The following is a 24,384-nucleotide window of genomic DNA, read 5'->3' on the forward strand; positions in this document are numbered from 1 at the left end:
TTGTATTCCACATTCAATTTCCTGTTCTTCTCTTTAAATAGACAAAACCAATTTCCCACACTCCTAGGCTACACCTGACCACACCTTAAACGACGGCCAAACTCCTCCTGTTAGCCTCTCAGAATCTAATTATTCTCCATCCAGCAGGCACCGAGCTCACAGCCGCCGCAGAGGTTTCACCTCAAACTGGCAGCTGCGACCAGCACAACACTCTGAATGTTGGTATATTGATACAGCGTTATATGTGAAAGGGAAGATGAAAAGTGTTCGGTTTCTAATCCTCTTAGCAGCATTATGCTGAGCTTTGTTCAAGCCCTGACATGCGCTGCGCCCTTGTAGCTCTCCAAAACCCGGAGTCAGCATCTCTGCGCCCGTTACGCACAGCTGGACGGACTGTCCGCAGCCGGAGCTACAGGTAGGACCCGCACCACCACGCACTGCACACCGCTGCTTTCTGGATTTTAGTGTATCTTTTATTATCATTTTATTACATGGTGAAGGAATATGGATTAATGGTTTGTTAAATGATAATCCGCGCTGGCTTCAATTAGCATACTCAGCAATTAGATCTCAACACGCCCTTTTTTTAGTCACAGATTTGGTTCTTTTTGTCAACGTGGACATCTTAATGCACAACGGGTAGGGTTAATTAATGTTTCATTTTCCGCACGCGCGCATTTCATCAGAATCCATGCGTGCGCTCACGCTAAATATAATCTGAGGCAATTTCGGATTTAATTGCTTCATTGTGAAGCAAGTCCGGTTTTTTTTCTTGCCGTTTTAATATGTTTAATGTGTCTTCAATGCACTCCTGTTTTGTGAGAAGCCAAAGCCTGTGTGATTATGTAGCCATAGTAACAGGTGGCTGTCTGCATCCCCCGTCACCCCCCACCCAACACATGCACTTCTCTTCAGTAGATCTGCCTCTGCAGCTATGCAAACAGAGAGGGCATATAACATGCACATATTCATGATGATGTGATTTTCTAAAACTGCTTTCTGTTTTCAGTCCTTCCACAGGTTGAAGCTGCCCGCTGTATAAGATGAAACGCACTCTGTGTACGGGTGTGAGTCTCCTCCCCGCCAGCGGAGTCTTCTCGCCACATATCGGAGCTGTACTTATCAAGGAATAGCCATGCATCTGGCATAACTTCCCGTTTGGAGTCAAGAGCGCGATGGCAATGCACAAGCACTTGCCTCACAGGAGGAGACTCAAGAGCAGTCGCGTCCTCTTCCTCGTCTCAGGTGTGCTGCTGTGTTTGGTCTACACGCTGACTCTAAAGGCCAGGCTGTCAGAGCCACGAGCCTCCCCCCAGACGTATGACGCTCTCGGAGCAGAGGCGGGTGATGTAAAGGTCCACATTCGGGAGGTGATAGCATCCAATGAGACGGAGGAGGAGGTTGTCTCACCTGAGAGCACCACACCTCCACTGGTGATGATCGTCAACAGGACAGACATTGAACAGTGTATCTATGTAGATCCTCAGCCCCCCAAACCTCCTCCACCGCCACCAACAACCGCTGCTCCCCCTCAGAGGAAGGGCGATTACCCAGAGGACATCTTCTCAGTGGAGCAGCGGCAGCAGGGATGGGTGGCCCTGCACGTCCTCGGCATGATCTACATGTTTGTGGCACTGGCCATTGTCTGCGATGAGTTCTTTGTTCCCGGGCTTGAGGTCATCACCACCAAGCTCCAGATCTCGGACGACGTGGCCGGGGCCACCTTCATGGCGGCCGGAGGCTCCGCCCCGGAGCTTTTCACCTCCTTGATCGGAGTCTTCATCTCCCACAGCAACGTGGGCATTGGCACCATCGTGGGCTCGGCCGTCTTTAACATCCTGTTTGTGATCGGCATGTGCGCCGTCTTCTCCCGGGAAATGCTGCACCTGACCTGGTGGCCGCTCTTCAGAGACGTCACCTTCTACATCCTGGACCTGATGATGCTGATCGTCTTCTTCCTGGACAACATGATCCTGTGGTGGGAGAGCATGATGCTGGTGCTGGCCTACGTCAGCTACGTCAGCTTCATGAAGTTCAACAGTCAGATTGAGCATGTGGTCAAGAGCCAGATTAACAAGCACATGAGTATCGTCAAGGTGTGGACTGCAGAGGAGCCGGAAAAGGTCAGTTGGTGACGCAGTTTTGGGGTCAAAAAAGTAGCTCAAAGATTGATTTGTGGTTAAATATATCTCAGGGAAGGGTGCAAGGTAGAGATGGGCGATATGGAGAAAATCAAATATCAGGAGATGTTTGACCAACTACATCATTGCCAATATTGCAACAATATTGTGGGGTTAACTTTTGACAAAAAATTTACACAATGAGATTTTAGATAATCATCAGTGATGTGTATGTAATGACTGAGTGGGTGAATGCAAAGGCAATAATAGAAAGCCTAGTAAGTTCAGAAAACAACAACACTTTACTGAAGTACAGCCTTTAACGCCAGGAAAGGACAACACTTATATTACGATTTTTAGAATTTAAGACACTATATATTCTCATATCTCAATGTCGGTATGATATCGATATATTGTCCAGGCCTAATGCAATTTGCAATGATATAATTTGCCTTTACACTGGGGTTGTAGAAAACAACCTTCTGCCAGTCTGTGCCCATCAAAGGTGATTTAATAATTAAATACAATGCTGCCTCAGTGTCACATCGGTCTTATGACAGAACACTCAGCTTTCCATTCAACATTGGGAACTCCAAATAATCGATTACAGACGCAATATGGCTCCTTCACTAATTTGCAACTTCAAATAAATCTAATCTATGCTACACTGCAATGTTTTCAGTGATAGTTTTTTACCAATTGGCTTTTTCTGATGAATTATGTGTCTGTTGTCGAGATCTCAAATGTTGTGTTGTGTCAAATAGTTAAAAGTAGAGACAAAAACGATAAGTCGATTTATTAGACAGAAAATGAATCGGCAATCATTTTGATCGGCAACAACAAATCAATCTTTTAATTCATTTTAACACAGAAATACCCAAAATGTACTGTTTCTAGCTTTTTAAGTGTAAATATTTACCTCTTTTTGACATTAAACGGACTGTCTTTGTGGATTTGGATCATATGTTGGATTAAGCAAATGATTTGAATATGTAAACTTGATCGTGCTCTGAGAAATGTTATAGACCAAACAATCAAGAAACTATTTTTTTGTTGTCTTCCCTACTTAACATCAATATTACACTTCGTATGTTCCTGATATCGATAAATTCTACACCACCAATTTGGCAATTCACCGCACAATCACATTTGTTGTTCCTTTGATTTTAAAGGGTAACTAGCATTTTATCAACCTATTTCCCTATGTCTTTGTGTCTAAGCGACTGATGGAACGACATTCTGTGACATTGGTCCAGTATTAAACATGTTTGCCGTATTTGGCAGGGGCGAAATAAGCTACAGTTTAAGTTAACAGGGCAATCGTCCAGCTTGTATTTACCTTCATAGAAGTGCTCCTTTTGCCACGGACAGGCTCAGATTAATAGTCTAAGTGAGGAAAGGATCCCTTAAAACCTCTTTGAGACCTTTCAGTTAAACCAGAACCAGCTTTGAAGTCGCTAGCGCTAAACCTACCAGACTCCATTCAAAAAACAATACTTTTAGCGTGTATAAAGCCGACATATTTTCACATAAACTATGTATTTATTTCAACCAAAACTACAGTTGTGATGGGTGGAAAGGCGGCCTTTCATACTTTATTAACATGGGGTCATAGTAGGTTACGCAAACGCAATTTCATGGATGTTTTTATGATTAAAAAAAGGATCTTACTCTTTAACAGAAAGGTTGAGCTCCTTAGAAATCCTTTCCATAATGTTGTCAGACACTTAGAATATTAATCTGAGCCTGTCAGCGGCTAATCGAGCACATATGTAAAGGTAAATACAAGCTGGACAATTGCCCTGTTAACTTATATTGTAGCTTGTTTCCCCGCTGCCGACTACAGCTACCCCGCTACATACTGGACCAGTTTCCAGGATTGTTGTTCCCATCAGTCACTTAGACACAAAAACATAGGGAAATAGGGTTCAGGTTGAAAAAAAACTGTACTTACCCTTTCAAGTGCAAGCTGTTCTGCAAAACATCAGACAAAAGAACTCCTTACATACTTATTATAAAGGGGTGAATGAACTCAACAGCTGTTGATTTTAAACTATTTGCTTTTGCGCAACCCCGCTCAGCAAAAAGAAAACATACAGTAACCAGATATACCAAAACACAAGACACATGTCTCAGCAGAGCTGTTATTACCAGATATTCAGACTTCCATCTGTACACAGTATATTTTCTACCTTTCATCTCCTCACAGTTGGGACTGCGGCCTGCTCGGATACAGGGAATGAGGGACAGTGGTTTGTGGGTCTGAGCAGACGACAGCCTGTATTTGTGTAAAATCCTTTGATCCTGCTGAACAGAAAGGACTCCAGGTGTCACACACAACGTCACTCTGCCACAGCCCTGAAATGCCAGTATGTGATGTTATTAATTTAGTATTAAAACAGAAAAAATTGCAGAACACTTGCAGACCAACGGCTTTCTGCAGCTGACAGAAAGCAGTAAATGTCTGAGCCGGTAATTAACATGCAGAACTGCGTTTCAGCCACATTCTTCAATTGGCCTGAAGCACGTCTGCAGTCAGTCTGTGCTGCCACATTAATGGGTCTGAATCATTGGAAATTAAAATGTCTTCTTCTAGGATTGTTCAACACCTTCCTTTTTGAGTATTTTCAGTCTTATCTCTGCATTGTTTTCAGAGGATACCTGTTGATTACAGGACGCAGGAAGCATTCAGGATCACCCTGCAGAGACTCAGGCAGCAATCACTCTGTTTGTTATGAAGCACATTAGAGAGATTTGAGACAATGTATTTAATTACATGTCTCTATGTAAAACAAAATCAACTAAACTAAATTACCAAAAATTGATGTAAAATGAATATTCTGTCCATCGCATCGGTGTGATGTGCCTCATTTTTTGCCAATTAACTGGTAACAGGTTTTATTTGGCTTAACAACTCAAACGATTCCCCCAGAGTCTTTATGCAATTTGATATCCATAAGAACATATTTACTCTGTTTAATAACCACAGACGTGTTCCTAACATAAACTATAATGTATCATGTTATCCGTCTCTATGACGCTGCTTAGACCGCCTTTAGAGTCCAACTGCATGTCCAACCTTTGCTGCTTCATTTGTCAGTGATGGAGACAGCTGTGGTGATGTTTGCATGTCCCTTAATACACCGTGAAATTATTTTTAGGATTCGCCCACAAACAGAGGGGACCAGATTGCTTCTTGTACCATATTGTGAATGGATTTAGCTTAATGATCAAATCTCACAAACGTGCAACTAAGTGACTGATGACAACAACAATCTTTACCTTGGTCCAGTTTTAAACAAGTTTGCTGGAGTTGGCTGCGGTGAAACCTGCTACAATGTAAGTTAATAGGGCAAAGGTGCAGCTTGTATTTACCTTCACGAAATTGCTCCTTTTGCCACTAACAGCTCAGATTAATATTCTAAGTGTCTGACCACATTATGGAAAGGATCCCTTCTGAGATTGGTTTTTAAAACCTCTTTGAGACCTTTCTGTTTAACCAAAAAGTCACTGGCGCTAAACCCACCGGACTTTTAGCCACCATATTTTCCATGTAACTCGGTGAACTACGTGTTTATTTCAATCAAAACTACAGTTGTGTTGGTTGGAAAAGTGGAAAGATGACCCGAAACCGGCTTTCCATAGTTTTATTTTAGAATAAAGTGTTTTTTTGGTGTAAAAAAGGATCTTCCTCTTTCACAGAAAAGTTGACCTCCTTAGAAATCCTTTCCTTCATGTTGTCAGACACTTAGAATATTAAATCCTAACCTGTCAGTGGCAAAATGACACTTATAAGAAGGTAAATACAAGCTGGACAATTGCTCTATTAACTTACATTGCAGCTTGTTTCGCTGCTGCCGACTGCAGCAATCTTACTAAATACTGGACCAATGTCAAAGATTGTTGTTGTCATCAGTCGCTTAGTCACGAAAACATAGGGAAATAGGATCCAGGTTGGAGAAAAAAAAAACACTAGTTACCATTTATTTATATATATAAACTTTATTTCAGACCCGGGGGAATTCATATCACAATAAGAACATACACAAACACAAAAATACAAACCACAGATCCTTCCACAATGTTCAGTGTCTTATATACAGACATGTTTGCCAATGGTTCCACAGTCACATGTGGAAGAGAATTGGACTGATATGCATACAGGGTTAGCCAAAACAGTGATTATGTCATTTTCTGACTTAGATACCCTACACATAAATCTACACATCAGGTAAAAACAGCAGAGCAAGTACCCCGACGCTGACAAACATACAGTATGGCCTGCGCTGGAGCTTCTGGGAGCTCTTAGCAGCAGCCTCATGCTGTCAATATAGGCCGGTGAAGCCACTATGAGTTTTCTAATGCTGCGTTGCTTTTAACAACACCACAGGTAGGCGGTATACAAAGGGGTGCAAAAGCTTTAAAGAGTGAGATGTACAGAGCACATGCTTAACTGACAACACAGCATGTTTGCTTGAGCATACGGCTTCCGACTCTGTCTATAGATATCCTTATCATCAGAAAGGTCAATTGCAATAATATAGACCAAATATGTAGTCTCACTGCACACCATAAGTGCAGTGCCAGACAGCTAGAAGTCAGGGAAGGCAAAATTAGCACCATACTGTTTGCACACTCACAAAAGCTGTAGGTTTGACAAAAACGAGCATATTAAGTATTTGACAACTACCTGTCATCCACTCTGTGAGGCCAGAGCCTGGAAGACGTTTAAGCAGTCGTTTTAGTAATGAAAAGAAAAAACAACGTCAAGTAAAAGACTCACATTTGGGCAAAGATTTGATAATCAGGATCTGGAAATGAGAATCTGAACAACTGAATGTGTGATGCAGAATGTTTTCACAGTTCAGTTTAGGGCTGGGCAATACATCGACATATTATCAACACTGAGATTAGTCTAGATATCTTCTTAAATTTTGAATATCATGTTGGCTCAGTGGTGGAGCAGGGGCACATGTACTAACAGGTTTATTCATGAGGCAAAGGTCCAGGGTTCAAATCTGACCCGTGAGGATGTCTTGTATTTCTTCCCCCCTATCTCACCTAACTGTCCTGTCAAAAATTAAAGGTGGAAAAGCCCCAAAAATATTCTTAAGAAAAAAAAATATGACAAAAGTGTTTTTAAGGGCTGCATTACAGTAAAGATATGTTTTAATATTTGCTTTTAAGAAACAATAGCCAACCCTGCTATATCACCATAATATCGACAGTGATGTAATTGGTCAAAAATATTTTGATATTTGATTTATTTTTGAATTTCGCCCAGCTCTAGTTCAGTTTCACAATGAAACAAACGACACCCCGAGTGCACCAAACTCCTGAGATGCTGCTAACGGATTGTGTTGTCACTGACTTCACAGGATAGTGAACCTCCACCAGCACCACCTCCTGCTGCTCCCTCTGCTCCTGCTGCTCCTCTTCCTCCTCCTCCTGCACCAAAAGCTAAAGATAAATCCAAAGGAGAACCTGAACCGCCTCAGAGCTTACTTCAGGCCATCAAACCGTCATCCGAGCCACAAGAGGACAGAACAAGACTCAAAGTAGGAAAAACTAAACGCACTATTGTTGTAGTCTTGGTTTTCCAGACCTTCCTCCACAGCGCAGCAGAGGAGGGTCTGGATAGTCCACACAACCCTCAAGGATGGGAGAAAAACTTGCTCTGGTTTATTTGCATTTTTGCAATCATCTTGGGCGCTGGACAGAGCCACGTTGCCACTTGTTTTGGTGGAACATGTGTATGTTTTAAAAGTTGTTTTAAGTCGTGCAACAGAAAACTCAGATTGGACAGATAGTCTAGCAAGCTGTCTGGATTTACCCTGCAGAGATCTGAGGACCAGGTAACCATAGTCCTCAGAAATCGTCAACGTGTAAAATTCCAAAGCGGAAAGTGACGGACATCCGGCGGAATTTCTGGTGTTAAACCTTGAAGTGGAACCTCGTTGATGTGGACTGGAGTTAGATTCATTTTATGTCTTAACATTAATTGTTAGAGCTTCCCCTTTACTGCACCTTGATTTTCTACGCTCATTTGATTGACTCATTTGTAAGTTGCTCAGTAATGTTGAAGGCAGAATTGAATCCCCAAGATTCTTGCAGCTTTTGTGCGCTCATAGAAAATAACTTCTGCAAATCACTAAAAAATTATTTTAACTTCGAGGCTGTGAACTATATAGGATTTTATTGTGTTAAATTCACTTTAAGAAGTCTTAAAAATTATGATTTTGTTGTGTACTGTACATCCAATGAGAAATTAACCAGACCTACCGTTGTCTAGGTGGAAACAATAGAAATATATATATTCTTTTATTTAGGTTGACAACATCAGCCTCTCATTTCTAGCTGACAACTGTTTTTTGCATGGCTTAATTTACAACTGACGCAAGCAGATTTTATCAGCTGTAGCTAGCTCATGGAGCCAACGTTAGCTCCATGAATTGAATTGTTTTTTAATGTCCCCAGCTAACTCATATTAAAAAAGAAAGAAAAGAGAACTCTGTAAAAGTGGTTTTAAATATGCACTTAATGGCTGCAGATATGATGATGTACAAAAGACTAAGGCTAAAGCAGGTCCCAGGCAAAAAGTCAGCATCCAGTTAATGATCCATGTAGAAGATAGCATTATTGTTGTGGCAGTGTAAAGCTATTAGTCCTATAAGTAAGATATAGAAAATGTACTTAGCTGTTTTTTTTCATTCAAATACAAACCCGTTTGACTGCTTAGTTTACATACTTGTTATAAGAAAAAGTGCTCACCTTTAACATTACAAGAGAAAAGGCTTTTACGTTGAGGGCTAACCAATGTTTTTAGCAAATGTAACAAGTAAAGAGCTGAACATCCACACAAGTTAGTGAGTATGTGAGTTGAATATGTAACTGCTGCAGTTTGATTTCTGACTATGTGTCTTGTATGTGTTTATGTGTAAATGGCCCGTAGGTGCGTCCCATGCTGCAGCGAGGCGGCAGCTCGGCGTCCCTCCACAACACCTCGCTGAGGAGCACCATCTTCCAGCTGATGATCCACACGCTGGACCCTCTGGGAGAAGGTAACAACCAGAACCAACCGGGAATCAGTAGGATTATTACAGCAAAGAGATCTAACATGCAGCCCGGTGGTCAAGGTGTTTCTATTAAAGAGTTTAAACACACCTTTTTTCTTTTAAATCTTCTTTACATTTTATTTTTAAAAGTTTTTCCATCAAGTTTTCAGGCACACGTGAAGGGTAAAACTGTCCCCCATGGGCCGCCGTAGGGATTTAATAGGGGACAGCTTATGGTGTCAGAGTTTGTCATAAATCTGCAATTGCAAAAATACAGTTTAGAAAACAAAAAAACAGATCAAACAAACTTAATAAAAGAAGATAATATGACACACCATTCACATTTTTTTTGTCAACAATGGGCTGGGTTTACTTTTTTTGATTTTCTTACATCAGACTTTCCTCTCTTGGCTGTCCACCTTAAATTGATACTGTGTTGTTTTTTTTGTACCTCCTCCTCATAACCTTCCAGTGATTATTTATAACATTGATTATTCTTCTATCAGTTATTCTTATTAACATCATGTCTGACATAAAAGCAGAAAACCCAAACAGCTGAAGCTGGTGAATTTCTGCCTTGAACGATAAGAGGATCGATACATTTCCTGTCGAGGGACTATTAAACTAAATGTTCCAGCTCTAGGATGCAGCGACTCAGCTCTGTCCGTCCTGTCACTTCCTGTAAGTCAGGGCAGCGTGACGAACCGCCGCGACCTTCAGCCCGTCCTCAAACTCATCGGGCCGTTGTTCCTTCGCTCTCGCAGCACTCGGCCACCACTTATCCTTAATCAGCTTTTCAACACAGGATAATAAAGGCTGGATAAGAGCCAGCGTGCTAGCAGAACAAGCTCTTTATCTCTCTGGAGCAGGTGCAGCAGTGTGTCATCACGGTGGTGAACAGTCAGCATCTTAAACAGGAATATTCATTTTGATCTCAACAAACCTCTTAAGTTTTCCCAACTGTATCTTGCACGGTTATCCGGAAAGGCAGGCTTTGGCCCCTTCCCTACTTTCTACCCCCCTACCGCTGGGGCCCCTTGCCCGGTTCAGACCCTCATTTGAACTCAGGCTTCATTCTTATGTCAACTTCAGACCTGTAAAGTTTAGTCACTGCATCTGGCATGGTTGTGATGCTATTGCATTGAAAAGAATCTGAAACAACTAGCAAATTACTCTGTGGCAGTTCCCACTACAGTCGGTGTCTTCAGGACTACAATTTGCCGTGATGACACACACACACACACACACAAGGAATATATAATACAAACAAACGATACCAGCGTCGTTGCGGGTGATAAACCACATTAGTGTAATTTTCCCACTGGGTTAGACATTAGCACTCGCCGGTGATACTATTAGATCATTTGATTATTAGTGCTCGCGCATTAACGCAGGTTTTTACTGTTGAAGTTGGTTCAGGTGGAGCTCATTTTGCACCACTTTGCTTTTGCATTACTTGCATCAATCTTACCAAAAACAGATGTAGATATGTGCTTATACTGCATACGTTTTTGAGCCACTCTTAAACACTGCTAGAGGCCTAGCCCCTGGTCATGCATGTCAAGTTTCTTTAAGTTTTTATTCCTCTAGATAACTGGCCAGACAAAGGCACATCACATGCAGATATTTATTACAGCTTGAAATATGTCTGACAGAAAATGTTTAGGTTATCTAAAGTACAGGTATTCTTTCAAGAGCCACCAAAAAAGGATTTGACAGTTAAACTCATTCTAGGTGTGTTCTCCAGTGTTGCTGCAAGGCAGGGGCGTGGGTAGGAGGGAGCTGTCAGGACCAATCAAATTGTCAGGGCGGGCTTTATTCAGTGATGGACAGATGATCAACATGGTGAACGCGACCAGACGCGTAGGACTGCGCCCGCCCATGTCGCCCTGAAGCAATAATAATGGATACATCTAATGGTTGTAATTCACCATGTGTTCTATTAATACATCCATGGTATTAGCGTTTGATACATCCAAGTCATATATATGCTATAAAGCCTGTAACGGTAATGTAACGTCATTAGTGTTTCCCAAACTGCTGGGGCTATCGGCTAGTAGCCACAGTTAGTTTTTGTTGACCGCTATGCATCGCTCAACATACGTCACATACTCCTTTGCTCTGATTGGTTGTAGGTCTATCCAAGTTTTGGTTGAAATATACCCCATAATCACAGCCCAATGGAGCAGTTTCAGACTCATATTCTGAATATAATCTGAGTATGACTGATGTCAGGCTATTTGTGTTATTGTAGGAATTATCTAACTAAAGTTAAAGGGAAGTGGGAACATCAATGACATAAATGCAACAATTTACTCACACAAAATCCTGACAAACCAAAAAAATTTGGAAAGGCACTGAACAGCACAGACAGATGATTTCTATCAGCTTGAGTGGACACAAGATGGAGCCACATAGAAAACAAATCAGTCAGATGGAATTAAAATGGTTGTTGTGGGTTTCCATCCATAGAGGCAGCCCTTAGAGGGGCCATGAAAACCCCCGGCCCGAGGAAAGGCAGAAGAGGTGAGCACAGCAACACGATGTTGCGTCGCCGTTTCCTGTTGTGTGTCTCGTTGTGATTGTAGTTCACGTGTGCATCTTTGAGTTCAACCCTGTCAGTAACTCAAACAAAAGACCAGTAAACACATTTAGTGTGCATTGTTTAATTTCATTGTTTCACTAAGAATAGATTAAAAAAGGAAATTTCTCATTCCATATTTATGGTCCATGTAAGTACAGTAGACTGATGATGTTCAGTATTTGGTCTGCTGTGTATCTCTGCCAATCAGAGACATCCTTTAATGGTGATGTCAGAGGGGAAGGGTCAGTACAGAGGAAAGGTAAGACCTTCTTTGTGTTGTGTCTGTTGTGTCTGTTGTGGTTGTTGTGCTGCTCTGTGCGGTCTGATTCTGTCCTGCAAATGTTTCTGAACTTGCTCTGAATGTTATATTGGGTAATGGCTTTGGGTATGCCTCCAGTTGCTTCTGTGTTGTGTTAAGATCACTGAGTTATTTTTTTTTTCACACACTGGCTGTTTGAAGAAGAAGAATTACAGTATGTGATTCTTACAGCATCTTAGTTGGTGGGAGCCTTAAAAGCCTCTATGATGATGTGCTTTTAAAAGGAGTGTTAAAGGATTCACATGTGCATCCTTTTTCAATATGAGCATTTTGTTTGTTAGCACAATCATAAATAAAGGGAACACACAGTAGGCTATAATAACAATATCTTACATTTTCCTCCGATATTCGATGTAAAAGTCTCGGTACTAAAGAAAGCATGTGTGAAGGCCATGATACATTTTATTCATTTGCTAATCTTAAGTGGAAAAGTCAAGGATATGAGGAGATGTACACTCTCCTACTGCCTTGTAACAAAATTTGGTCTGCACCCGAAATATATTGTTTCGCTATTTTACGGACTCTCTTCTGAAGAAAAGAATAGAAAAATTGATCACGTGTCTGTAGGTCTACATTTAGCTGTGGGTAATTAACTAAAGTACTTGGAGCGGTTGTGTTTCATAGAGGCTTGTTATTCTACACCGATCTTTACAAAATGGCCAGAGTGTGAGTATAAGGTCAAAAGCATGTTGACTTGGCTGCACAAAACTGCTCGTGGATAATTTGATATAAAATGGACTCATGTTGTTATATGAGCGATGATTCTCTTGATTACAGCAAAGAACAAAGTAAAGCCTCTGAACTTCCCAGTCACGGGCAAATTACAGAGCAAGTCATATCACCGCCCCTCTGAAGGTGAGTTGCATGTTAGAATTTAACACTTTCCTTTGTTTTAAGGTACACTCTGAGGTCTCGATAAAAGCCTGCGGCCAGATAGGAAGACTGATACCAACTAGTGCAGTGTCCATGCACAACTCCAATTTGAACCCACCAAAAACAGCATTTAGAGTTGTTTTCTGTAATACTGACCGACTATTTATACTAATGGTAGAATTCTCTATGTAAATGTTAAGTGTTCACAACTAAAAAAAACAGCTTAATTAATCTGAGTAGTTCCAAAGCAGCCTAACCTGAAGGCTAACATCATTAACATGCTCGTAATATTTAGCAATTTATTGCATAATAACAACGTATCAAATCCAGTATTGTTCCCACCATGTTACTGCCTCGAAAACCACATTATCTACTTAAAATGTATTTCTGTTTATTAAACAAGATCAAACACATTTTTAGGAGTTGTTGAAAGCTTCATTCTTTCCATTTTTGACAAAGGTATCTTAGCAGTTTCCCTCTGCCGCTAGTCTTTGCATTAAACTAAAAATGTTGTACCAAACCCACAGAAATGACATTAATATTGATTCTCTCATTTTCAAAAAGGCAAATGAAGACAGACAGGCATGTTATGTAATGTCTGAGAGGTTGGTTGTCGATCATCGGAGATGGTTTGGGGGTTGAAGGAGGGTGTTCTCCACCCTCAGCGGAGCCTCTCAGTGGGCGGGTTTGAGCGACTCAGTCTGGAGTAATGAGGTGCTTCAGAGTCTGATGTACAGAGCAAAGTGGGGCTGCAGGGAGTCTGGAGAGGCCTCAACAAGCCCGAATCAATCAGCCCGAGGATTAACATACGGATGGGACCCTGTGTGTGTGTGTGTGTGTGTGTGTGTGTGTGTGTGTGTGTGTCCCTTCTCCATTAGTGGAGCATGTTTACCTCCAATCAGTCCCACTGGCACGTCTTACTGGACACCACAGAATAATCATTTTGTCAGCTCTATTATGATTTGTATTGTCTCAAAATGTCGACTAAGAAAACACTTCCTTTAAAGACTAAAAAAAATGAAACAAGCACCAACAGCTTTAGAAGATGATGCATTAATTAATTCTGGAGAAGGTATCCAGGAGTTTAAGAAAGTGTTGGGAATGCTTACACAAAATAGAGATGCTTAGAACTGTTGGAAAGAGAGGCTCATATTTCACTGCAAAATTAGAAATAGTGGGGTTGTATTTACTTTTGTGTTATTCTATCATTATTATTATTCATTAATAGGGTTCCTAACTAATGCACATAATTGTTTTTTTTTTCCTGTTATAATAAAGTGTAAAGCAGCTTTAGTCAAACTATTTAAACTACATCTTCCTGTTGTCATGGTTAACATTAACACAAGTCAAGTCAATATAACTAGACATGGAAAAAGAGATGACTAATAACTTGATCGGAGTCCTGCATGCAGTATCTGCTGTTAGTTCATTCTGCGAGTTGTTCCTCTTTGTCCAGATGGTGATTCCGAGCCAGCTGAGGCCAGTGTTGCCGGGGCGCCAGCGGCCGCTGGAGCCGAGCCGTCCACCTCCCAGCCGCAGAAGACAGCAGAGACGAGCGAGAAGACGGCCGACCAGCCAGACGAGTCAAAGGTACGCAGAGGCAGAGCCGGTCCTAACCAAGTTGCTGCTCTAGGCAAGAGTTTAGCTGTTTTTGTTTTGGCTTTTTTTTGACATTTTTCTTGCTTTTTTTCAATGTTTTGTTACTTTTTTTAAACAGTTTTGTGTATTTGTTAACGCTCATGTTTTTTTTCAAAAATATTTGGCAGATTTTTGAATCTTTTTCTTTTTTATAACCAGTTGGACTGTCAGGGCCCCTAGCATTTGCCTACACTACCTGTGCCAGGGGCCGGGCCTGCAGGGAGGATCTCAACCAGATGACAGAAATATTGAAAACGGAAGCACTTATTCACAATACATGTATTAAATCATCTTTCAATCCTCTAGTTTTGGAGTTATGACTTTTAGAAGCCCTTTTATCTCTATTGTGACCATATGACCCTTTTACTTACATGTACTACTCACTAACTTTTCTCTTCCCTGTATCGTGATGAAAAACACAAACCACCAGCTGCAAATTTCTAGCTGCTGATGTGATGTTTGATAGCAGAAACATCTTCATCAAGAAGGGAAACTCAACGTCTTTCACCCACCCCCGCCCACCAACTCACTAACCCCTCATTTTTGTGCTTTTGCTCGAGTCACACGCTCTGATAATCCTTTCTCGAGGGAAACTGAAGGCGAGGCGTTCAGCTCTCTAATCAGCACCTCAGAACAGGGTCAACTAAAGTGCTCTACTACCCCCACAGTGCATTTTAAGTGGAATCATGAGCACAGAGAAAATCCAAATGTGTCTGGTTGCATTATATTAAAAAAATCTAAGTATTTATTAACATAAATAGCACATTATGGTCAATAACCTCATTTTGCACAGCTTGTAGATCATGAATAATAAAGGAAACCAATAATGAAAATAAATTCTAAATATGGAGAACTGTACTATATGCTGACAGTGACAGTCTTTTTAATACAACCTTTAGAAGTCTCTGAAATCAGAAATGTTCGTTAAAAATGATTGCCCATCAAGTGTTGACGTCTTAAAGATCCGGCGCCAGGCTCGAGTGCTGCAGACCTGATGTTGAGAATTGTGTAATAGATATGTGGACTGAAACTAAGTTGAAAAGGCCGATTGTGGAGGACGTTTGACATATTCTACTGAAGTAAAAGTATGCATACCACACTGTTATAATATTCCCAACAATTCTGCATTAAAAATGTAAAATTATTTGAGTATAATCAAGAAAAGTACTTAAAAGTATTAAAGGAAAAAAGTATGCAACTATATACTATAATACTTAAGTAAATGTACTACATTACACCACTGCAAGCAGACATTGTGACTTGTCAAACAAAGATCCTGATAAAAAAAAAGCTGAATTGCTGCATTGCACTACTTTCTGAAAATGAGCACTTGTTTGTTCCACCTGTGTTTTTCCTGCTGTGAAAAAGGGCAAGAGTGCTCTGATATTAATGAGGCCATAAAGATTCAACTTATTCCCAAAGTAACACAAAATGTAGAGTACAAGATGAACAGATTTGTCTCAGGGAGACGCCCAGATAGTTCGGTTGGTAGAGCGAGCGCCCATATATAGCGGTCTACCCCATGATGCAGCAGGCCAGGGTTTGACTCCGACCTCCGGCCATTTCCTGCATGTCATTCTCCCCTTTAAAGTCTTCAGCTGTTTTATCAATAACAATGCACACACAAAAATCTACCTGCAAATGTTGAATCCAGAATATACAAAAGTTCAGTGTCCGTGTAGCACAGCGGTCCTCAAACACATCACTCAAAGGTCTTTATATGATTTTTCTTCCAGGGAAAAGGTCCAGAACAATTGGCAATAATCAAAAAAACATTCGGCCCGTTTTTTGAGCTTCAATACATGCAATACAAGTACAGCAGTATTCTTAGCTTCGTGTAGTAGTTTTCTTGCCTTTTGATGTTTTTAGCCCCTTTTTCAATGTTTTGGGGACCAAATTGACTTGCCGTTTGGTCCTGATGTGGACCTTGGTTCGGACTTTGAGAGGCCCTGGTGTAGCAGGTCAGCCTATAATAAGTTTAACTTTTGTTTTTAATTTGCACAACAGAGATGGTGAAACATGCAGGTCATGTTTTTGATATAATTTCAAGTGAAATTCAGCCATCCTTACGTGACTAGTTTCCCCAGTATTACGATTCATAATTATTAAACCATTTCATGCATCAGGGGGACTTGAAGTTAGAGCATGATAGAAATGTTTGGGGGAACCCACTGTTAGAACAAACACCCTTTGTTGCACCAGTGTGCTCTCTTCTGCAGGCGGCAGCGGGGGGTTCAGAGGGCTCAGAGTCCAGCGATGAAGACGAGAGCAGCGGTGAGGAAAGCCTAGACTCCGGTGAGAGTGAAGGTGATGACGATGAAAGCCAGGAGGAAGAGGAAAAGGAGGAAGAAGAGGAGAGTGAACCATTGTCTTTAGAGTGGCCTGAAACCAGACGCAAGCAGGCCACTTATCTGCTCCTGCTGCCCATCGTGTTCCCGCTGTGGCTCACGCTGCCGGATGTCCGCAACAAGGTGAGAACCCGCCACATCCACAGTACTTACTTTATTTGTTTATTTCCATTTTTCATTTACTTTATACTTCTACTCCACTACATCCCAGAGACTTTTTACTCCACTATATTTGTCTGACAGCTTTAGTCCAGTGAATACCATGTGTCATGTAGATGTGTTGATTCAATTTTAAACAATTCGATTTTTTTTACAGTATCAAATCATAACGTCAGTTATCTCGAGACACTTTACAAATAGAGAGTAAGTCTAGACCACACTCTAATATACAAAGACCCAACAATTCCAGTAATTCCCCCCAAAAGCAAGCATTAGTACAACAGTGGCAAGGAAAAACTCCCTTTTAGGAAGAAACGTTGGACAGACCCAGGCTCCTGGTAGGCGGTGTCTGGAGGTGCCGGTTGGGGGTGCGATGAACAGTGGAAATAACATTTACAATTAAGATAATGGAACAATGACTACAAATAGTAGTTGTACTAGTTCATGGCACAGCAGAGCACTGCAGGGTGCCACAGGATGCAGCAATGCACAGCAGAGCTTAGCAGGACGCAGCAGGGCGTGACAGGTCACTGCATAGCAGGGAGGTCAGATGGACCACGGTGACAGCTGCAAGTAAACGCCCCAGAGCTAGGTCAGTATTTCTGGCACTGGCACAATGCAGAGCAGCTAATACAGGATGAATATGATCTCTTTTCTAAGTTCTTATCAGAACACGTGCTGCAGCATTCTGGATCAGCTGGAGAGTCTTAAGGGACTTATTTGAGCCTCCTGATAATGAAGCATTACAGTATTCCAGTAGTCCTGGAAGTAAAAGTTGCATGGACTAGTTTTTCAGCATTGTTTTGAGACAGGATGTTCCTAAATTGGGCAATGTTACAAAGATGAAAAAGGCTGTTCTTGAAATTTTGTTGTAAGTGGGGGTAAACGATATATCTTGATCAAAAATTACTCCTAGATTTCTGACAGTAGTGCTGAAGGTCAGGGAAATACCCTCCAGAGTAACTATATCTTTGGATAGTGATGTTTGGAGGTGTTTAGGGCCCAGCACAATAACTTCAGTTTTGTTTGAGTTTAACGTAAAAAATTGTAGATCAGCCAGGATTTTGTAACTTTAATGCATTTTTTAGTTTAGCTAACAGACTTGTTTCATCTGGCTTTATTGATAAGTATAATTGGGTGTCATCCGCATAACAGTGAACTTTAATAAAGTATTTATTAATAATATTGCCTAGAGGAAGCATATACAAGGAGAAAAGAATTGGTCCAAGCACTGCGCCTTGTGGAACACCTTGGCTAAATTTAGTGTAACTGGAGGATTTATTGTTAACATTAACAAATTGAGATATGACTAAATATAATATATACTCAAACCAACTTAGTACAATTCTTTTTAATGCTAACTAAATGTTCCAAAATCTGATAGTCCTTCGTCTGAAGCAGTTGGAAGGTTGTAAGTCATTTTCACCAGTGCTATCTTTGTGCTATGATGCGAGAAGAAAAGCGACAACAAGGACAAGGACAAATATACGATGACCCTTTAGAATATAAATCTACATTGCTGTAGATTAAACTACCCAATGGTAAGTAAAGGAGTTAAAACGAGCACAGCCTTCAAAATCTACAGCTGGAAAATGCAACATACACATTAACGCAGCAGTAGTACTCTGGATGACGACAGATAATTTACTGATGCCGCCAGATGTCCCTTGTTTTACAACGTGTCAGCGTTTTTAGGGGAATTATTAATAAACTGGGACATTTTTTGTGGTTGGACTGCTGTGGACAAAGTAACCATGTTTAACCATGTATCCAGCTAATTTAAATAGCTCATGCTGCCGTATTGTGTGAATTGTTTACTTCATTTAATGTATAATATAGAGCTTGAGAGTCTCTCTCAGGAATCTCAGAGTGACTGCAAGTCTCTTGTAAACTTACTTGGTTGATGAGTTCTTATAATTATAATTATATAATTCATCTTATAATTAATGAAGGACTTCATCCAACGAAGTAGGTCATCAAATCAATTGGAAACACTGATGTCAATGCTGCTCTCAGAAAAACTGAACAGAGGTGCGACCACCACGCATGGGTATACACAGTTACAACGCTCCCGTGACGTCCCATTGGGGCACCACAGGGCGATTGCGGCGAGTGTACCGGATGCTTTTACTCTGCAGAGCTGTGAAGATAGGTCTGGCAATGTGAAACTAATGTGCCAGTAATATTAATACACAAACATCCGATATAATAGGAAATAATGGATTATTTCTTTGGCATGAAATTGTTTCAACGTGGAGGTGTATTACTCTAATACCTATCTACTTTATTCATTATTCTTGTTTCCAACACTACTGTACAACTTACTGTGAGTCTATGTGTTTCAAATTTTGCTGAAATAAAAAACGGAGCTTGTAAAACTGATGTTGAGACTTAGACTTCTCTTTATTAATCCTTTTGGGATGACTTCCGCAAGGAAATTGAAATTTCCAGCTTCCGTTTTTAGCAAGAAAAATACAACATAGAGAAAAAAGAGGAAGACAGTAAAAAGATAACAGTAAAAACAGTAATAATAACTAGAAAAACAAAAAGACATTTACCGTAAATTATCATCAATTGTCAGTGTCCAGTCAAATATTAGTGTCCAGGCATTTATGTGAGTCCAGGTGTGTGTGTGTGTGTGTATGTATTGTCCTCTCTGCCCTATTAGCATATCAAAAAACACACTCCGACACTTTTTGATGCACCAAAAGAACTTCAAGACAACGAAAGGTTTAAGCTTTCAGTTTTTGGAACTAAACAAAAGTTGTCATGCATATAAATCTGTCTTACATGTTTCCAGATTTTCTGCAGCCGATTCTCTGAACTTGTTTTGTCTTTTGCAGGCGTCCCGACGGTATTTTGTCATCTCCTTTATCGGCTCCATCCTGTGGATCGGAGTGTTCTCCTACCTGATGGTGTGGTGGGCTCATCAGGTTGGTTGACACTTAATCATGTTTTCAGGAATATAAAAACCACTGCGACATTTGTGTTTGGGACTAAGTGTGGAAAATGTCTCCTGTCTTTCCACGTCTCTGTGATATGAGTACTACTTTTCCGTAGTATTGTTAAGCCAGCATGTAGGGCTTCCTGCCTCAGGGCAGAGTGCATCCTTTTGTTGGATTTTAGGTGTTTTTAGCCAGTCACATAATCATAAACCTTTTTTAGAACCCTACTGGTCATGTACAACTCCAACAATTGAAGGAAAGGTTTTAGGAAATTCCCTTATTCACTTTCTTGCCAGAAGAGAGATGATAATATCGATATGACTCTCATGTCTCTACAGTAAATATGAAGTTGCAACCAGTCAGCTTAGATTAGTAAGACAAAGACAAAGACTGGAGTCTGGGGAACAGGTAGCCCGGCTCTGTCTAAAGGTTGCAAAACCTACCTACCAGCACCCCTAAGGCTCATTAATGAACAAGTTATGTCTTGCTTGTTTGCTTACCCCCTGCTACGTCCTGCTACGTCCTGCTACACCCTGCTGTGCCATGCTACGTCCAGCTACGTTCTGCGGTGCCCTGCTACACCCTGCTGTGCCATGCTACGTCCAGCTACGTTCTGCGGTGCCCTGCTATGCCATGAACCGCTATAAATGACTATTTTATGTCATAGTTCCATTATCTTTATTGGGACTATAATTGCCACTGTTCATCACACCCCCAACCGGCACCGCCAAACACCGCCTACTAAGAGCCTGAGTCTGTCCGAGGTTTCCGTCTAAAAGGGAGTTTTTCCTTGCCACTGTAAACTAAATGCTTGCTCTAATTGGAATTACTGGAATAGTTGGGTCATTTTTTAAAGATAATTTTTTTAGACTTTTCCCCTTTATTATAGTGACAGTGGATAGACATGAAAGGGGGAGAGAGGGGGGGGGGGGAGGACACGCAGCAAATAGCTGCAGGTCACAGTCGAACGCAGCCCGCTGCAGGACTCAGCCAACATAGCAAACACTGTTACTGGGTGAGCTAGAGGCCACCCCGGAATAGTTGGGTCTTTGTAAATTATAGAGTTTGGTCTAGATCTTCTCTATTTGTAAAATGTCTTAAAAGTGTCTTGATAACTCTTGTTATGATTTGATACTATAAATACAATTAAATGGAATGGAGTTTCATCTGTACAAAAAACAAAGTGGGAAAATGACACGTGGTTTTACGGAGGACTTTCTGGAGTCTCTGCTGGTTATTTTGGCAGACTCGCAGTAACGAAAAAACTTTTGATGTTCAATCATTCAGTAATATTCTAAATAAATAACCAATATAATACAAATAAATACGAAGGCTACGAGTTTAGATGCTTTGCTGGAGGGGGCACTAACACCTGTTTTAAATCTTTCCTGTGTAAAGGTGGGTGAGACTATTGGCATCTCAGAGGAAATCATGGGCCTGACCATCCTGGCGGCCGGGACGTCCATCCCTGACCTGATTACCAGCGTGATCGTGGCCCGCAAAGGTCTGGGGGACATGGCCGTGTCCAGCTCGGTGGGCAGCAACATCTTCGACATCACTATAGGGTGAGAACCGCAACACTTCAACTTATACATCATTAATAAATGGCCAATTGATAGTTAATTGGACTTCAGTTTGGTTATCTAACTGTTAAACAATGAAGTGATGAGGTATAATGTTTACTATTATTCTTATTATTAGTAAGGTTATAATTGTTGTTATTGGATTATTAGTTTAGTGTATTATAAGATTATAAATTGATAAAGTTAATACTTTGTCATTGGTTAATAACTGTTTTAAACCATCTCAACACATTTGGATGGCTAAGTTAAAGTTGCAACTAATGTTTATAATAATTAACAATTGCTTATAAAGCATCAAGTAACATTGATTTGGCCTCATTAAATATATTTTTTTAGCAATGACCATCTGATTATTTGTGCAATGATAATATCTTAATGTTTCTAGATGCTTTACAAAGCCTTAATTAACTATTAACGAGGTGTTAATAACATCAGATGCAACTTCATTATAGCCATCCAAACATTGTTAATTAACATTTATAAATGATTTCTTAATCATTAACAATATTAATATAATGTACAAAATGTTATGAGCTGGTCAACAAACTGTTTAAATACCAAAAGTTGTAGCATGATTAGTGATAACTATTAACTTAAGTTTAAAATAACTATAAATTTACCGTTTAGTAGCGGTTATACATTAAAGTGTTCCTCTTTGATGGTGACTGTCTAACTGATCAGATAAAGTGTGTGAACCGTGAACTCTGTCTGGTTTTAGCCTGCCGGTCCCGTGGCTCATATACACGTCGTTACACAACGGCGAGCCGGTTACGGTCAGCTCCAACGGCCTGTTCTGCGCCATTGTGCTGCTCTTCCTCATGCTCCTCTTCGTCATCATCTCCATCGCCGTCTGCCGCTGGAAGATGAGCCGAATGTTGGGCTTCACCATGTTCGTACTGTACTTTGTGTTCCTCGTGCTCAGCGTCCTGCTGGAGGATCGCGTCCTCACCTGCCCCGTTTCCATCTGAGCCGACGGGCCTCGCAGCACGCGGACGCTCAGACGGGATCCGTCCTGTCTGCAGGATGCGTTAGGTAGAAAAACCAAGCCTGGTGTCCAAAGGCTGAACTGGAGCACACTAGGGGTGTCCCCGACTAAGAGTTTTCATAGATCAGAATTGTTAGGTCTTGGATATCGTCGATCATTTTCGCCGTTTCAGCTCAACCAGAAAAGAAGTAGTAGCAAATATCTCACTATCACGATCCACATTCATATTTAGACGCAACAGATGATATCCAGCTACAATAAAAAGCCAGAAAGTTGGAAGTTAGGAACGAAAGTACAAAGAGCCGTTGCTATGTAGATGATACACCATATCGTTGCATTGGTGTGAACTGGCACTGTAAATGTAAATGTGCTGTATTTATATAGCGCTTTTACATCATAAAGGAAACATTCACGCGCATTCATACACTGTGGCCGAGGCAGCCGTACAAGGTGCCACCTGCTCATCAGATACACACTCACACACATTCACACTCCGATGCGCAGGGGGCAACTCGGGGTTCAGTGTCTTGCCCAAGGACACTTCGACATGGGACTGCAGGGCCAGGGATTGAACCACCAACTTTCCGATTGGCAGGCAACCGCTCTGCCACTGAGCCACAGCCGCCCTTAAACTGGCTGCTGCAGCCCGGCGCGTTTCCAACTTGTCTTGTAACGAATCTTTGCTCGGGACTGGGCTCTCCGATTTGACTGAGACTGGCAGCTGAATCAGGCTCCTTAGATCAACGCTCCAAATATACGACTACTCGGGGTCACCCCTAGGATCACTAAACAAGCAGTGATTTTTAAAGGGAAAAAGATCCATCATCAACATAGTTTAACGTTATTAGTCTGTGATTTTCAACATTTTCCAGCAGCTACTTTGTGATTTTATGTGTGTCTGAATTGTGTGGAATGTATTCACAATATAGTACACAAAAAAAAAACAAGGGAAGTGATTTCAAACACAACCGTGTTTTGCAAAATTATCTTTTGCCTTCTCTACTTCAGAAATTGGGTTCCTACATTTCCCAGAATGCATTTATGCAATCCCTTTGAGAGTAATAGGTAATGATGCTGGATTCCAGACACATTTAAGTAAGGAATGACTTCAGGTTACGACTGACGACCTGCAAGCGTTCCAGGCAAAGTCACAACAAACCCTTCTAGCTAGCGCTAGCTAATACTAGCAATTTCTAGTTGGAGACATATTTTGGGCTTCATTTAATAAGCATAACTGTAGTTGGCCTAGTACACAATTCTACGTGCATTGTTTTGATTACAATGTAAGGAATTACTTTACGTTGCATATGTATATTTATTTTCTACATCTCACCTTTAATTTCCTGGAGTCTGTACAGCATCAACAAGGGTCGCCAGTGTGGTTTATGGGTGTGTGACGTCAAAATACCCCCCCCCCCACCCCCACCCCCACGGTTTTAGCCAGCCCCTATGGAAAGACCCCAGCACAAAAATGATAATAATTGAGAATAAAAAGAGCAAATTAAAACCTCTCTAAATGTCTTTAAGAGCAACCTACCAATCAAGCGCTGAACAAGCAGAACATAAACTTGAATATAAACGCTAGTGTCAGTTTTTAAATATTTAATTTAATATTTTTAAACCAGTTTTGTTGATTGGGGCTTATTTACTCAAGCATAAAATACCTCTTTGTTTATCAAAATGTCAGAAATAACAGGTAACTGTAGATTTCTGTAGGTAACAGACTCATTTCCTGTCCTCATACTGGTCACTCTCACTGTGGTGCATAGTGAGCC

At 41.0% G+C, this 24,384-nt stretch overlaps 1 protein-coding gene and 1 long non-coding RNA gene across 4 annotated transcripts; one reads left to right on the forward strand and one right to left on the reverse strand.

Moving 5' to 3' along the window:
- The first annotated feature begins 121 nt into the window (after positions 1-121).
- Positions 122-22,864, forward strand: LOC117936623 (sodium/potassium/calcium exchanger 1-like). 3 transcript variants are annotated; one of them, XM_034859900.1, is made up of 12 exons: positions 122-415; positions 1,010-2,123; positions 7,499-7,678; positions 9,073-9,181; positions 11,648-11,701; positions 11,968-12,018; positions 12,856-12,933; positions 14,408-14,541; positions 16,809-17,060; positions 19,940-20,029; positions 21,440-21,606; positions 22,343-22,864. In XM_034859900.1, the coding sequence occupies exons 2-12, from the start codon at positions 1,176-1,178 to the stop codon at positions 22,590-22,592; spliced, it is 2,313 nt and encodes a 770-aa protein (XP_034715791.1). In that variant the 5' UTR covers positions 122-415; positions 1,010-1,175; the 3' UTR covers positions 22,593-22,864. The 3 variants fall into 3 exon arrangements, with proteins under 3 accessions (XP_034715791.1, XP_034715950.1, XP_034715871.1); XM_034859980.1 differs by lacking the exon at positions 122-415 and adding an exon at positions 426-639; XM_034860059.1 differs by lacking the exons at positions 11,648-11,701; positions 11,968-12,018; positions 12,856-12,933 and having other exon boundaries at positions 127-415.
- On the reverse strand, positions 3,535-5,768 carry LOC117942114. The gene is made up of 2 exons (XR_004656076.1): positions 5,679-5,768; positions 3,535-3,654 (listed from the first exon to the last, which is right to left on the reverse strand). It is a non-coding gene; the product is annotated as an uncharacterized LOC117942114 (long non-coding RNA).
- Positions 22,865-24,384: the final 1,520 nt, after the last annotated feature.

This window comes from Etheostoma cragini, chromosome 1, assembly GCF_013103735.1.
Source record: "Etheostoma cragini isolate CJK2018 chromosome 1, CSU_Ecrag_1.0, whole genome shotgun sequence".
NCBI classification, from domain to species: domain Eukaryota; kingdom Metazoa; phylum Chordata; class Actinopteri; order Perciformes; family Percidae; genus Etheostoma; species Etheostoma cragini.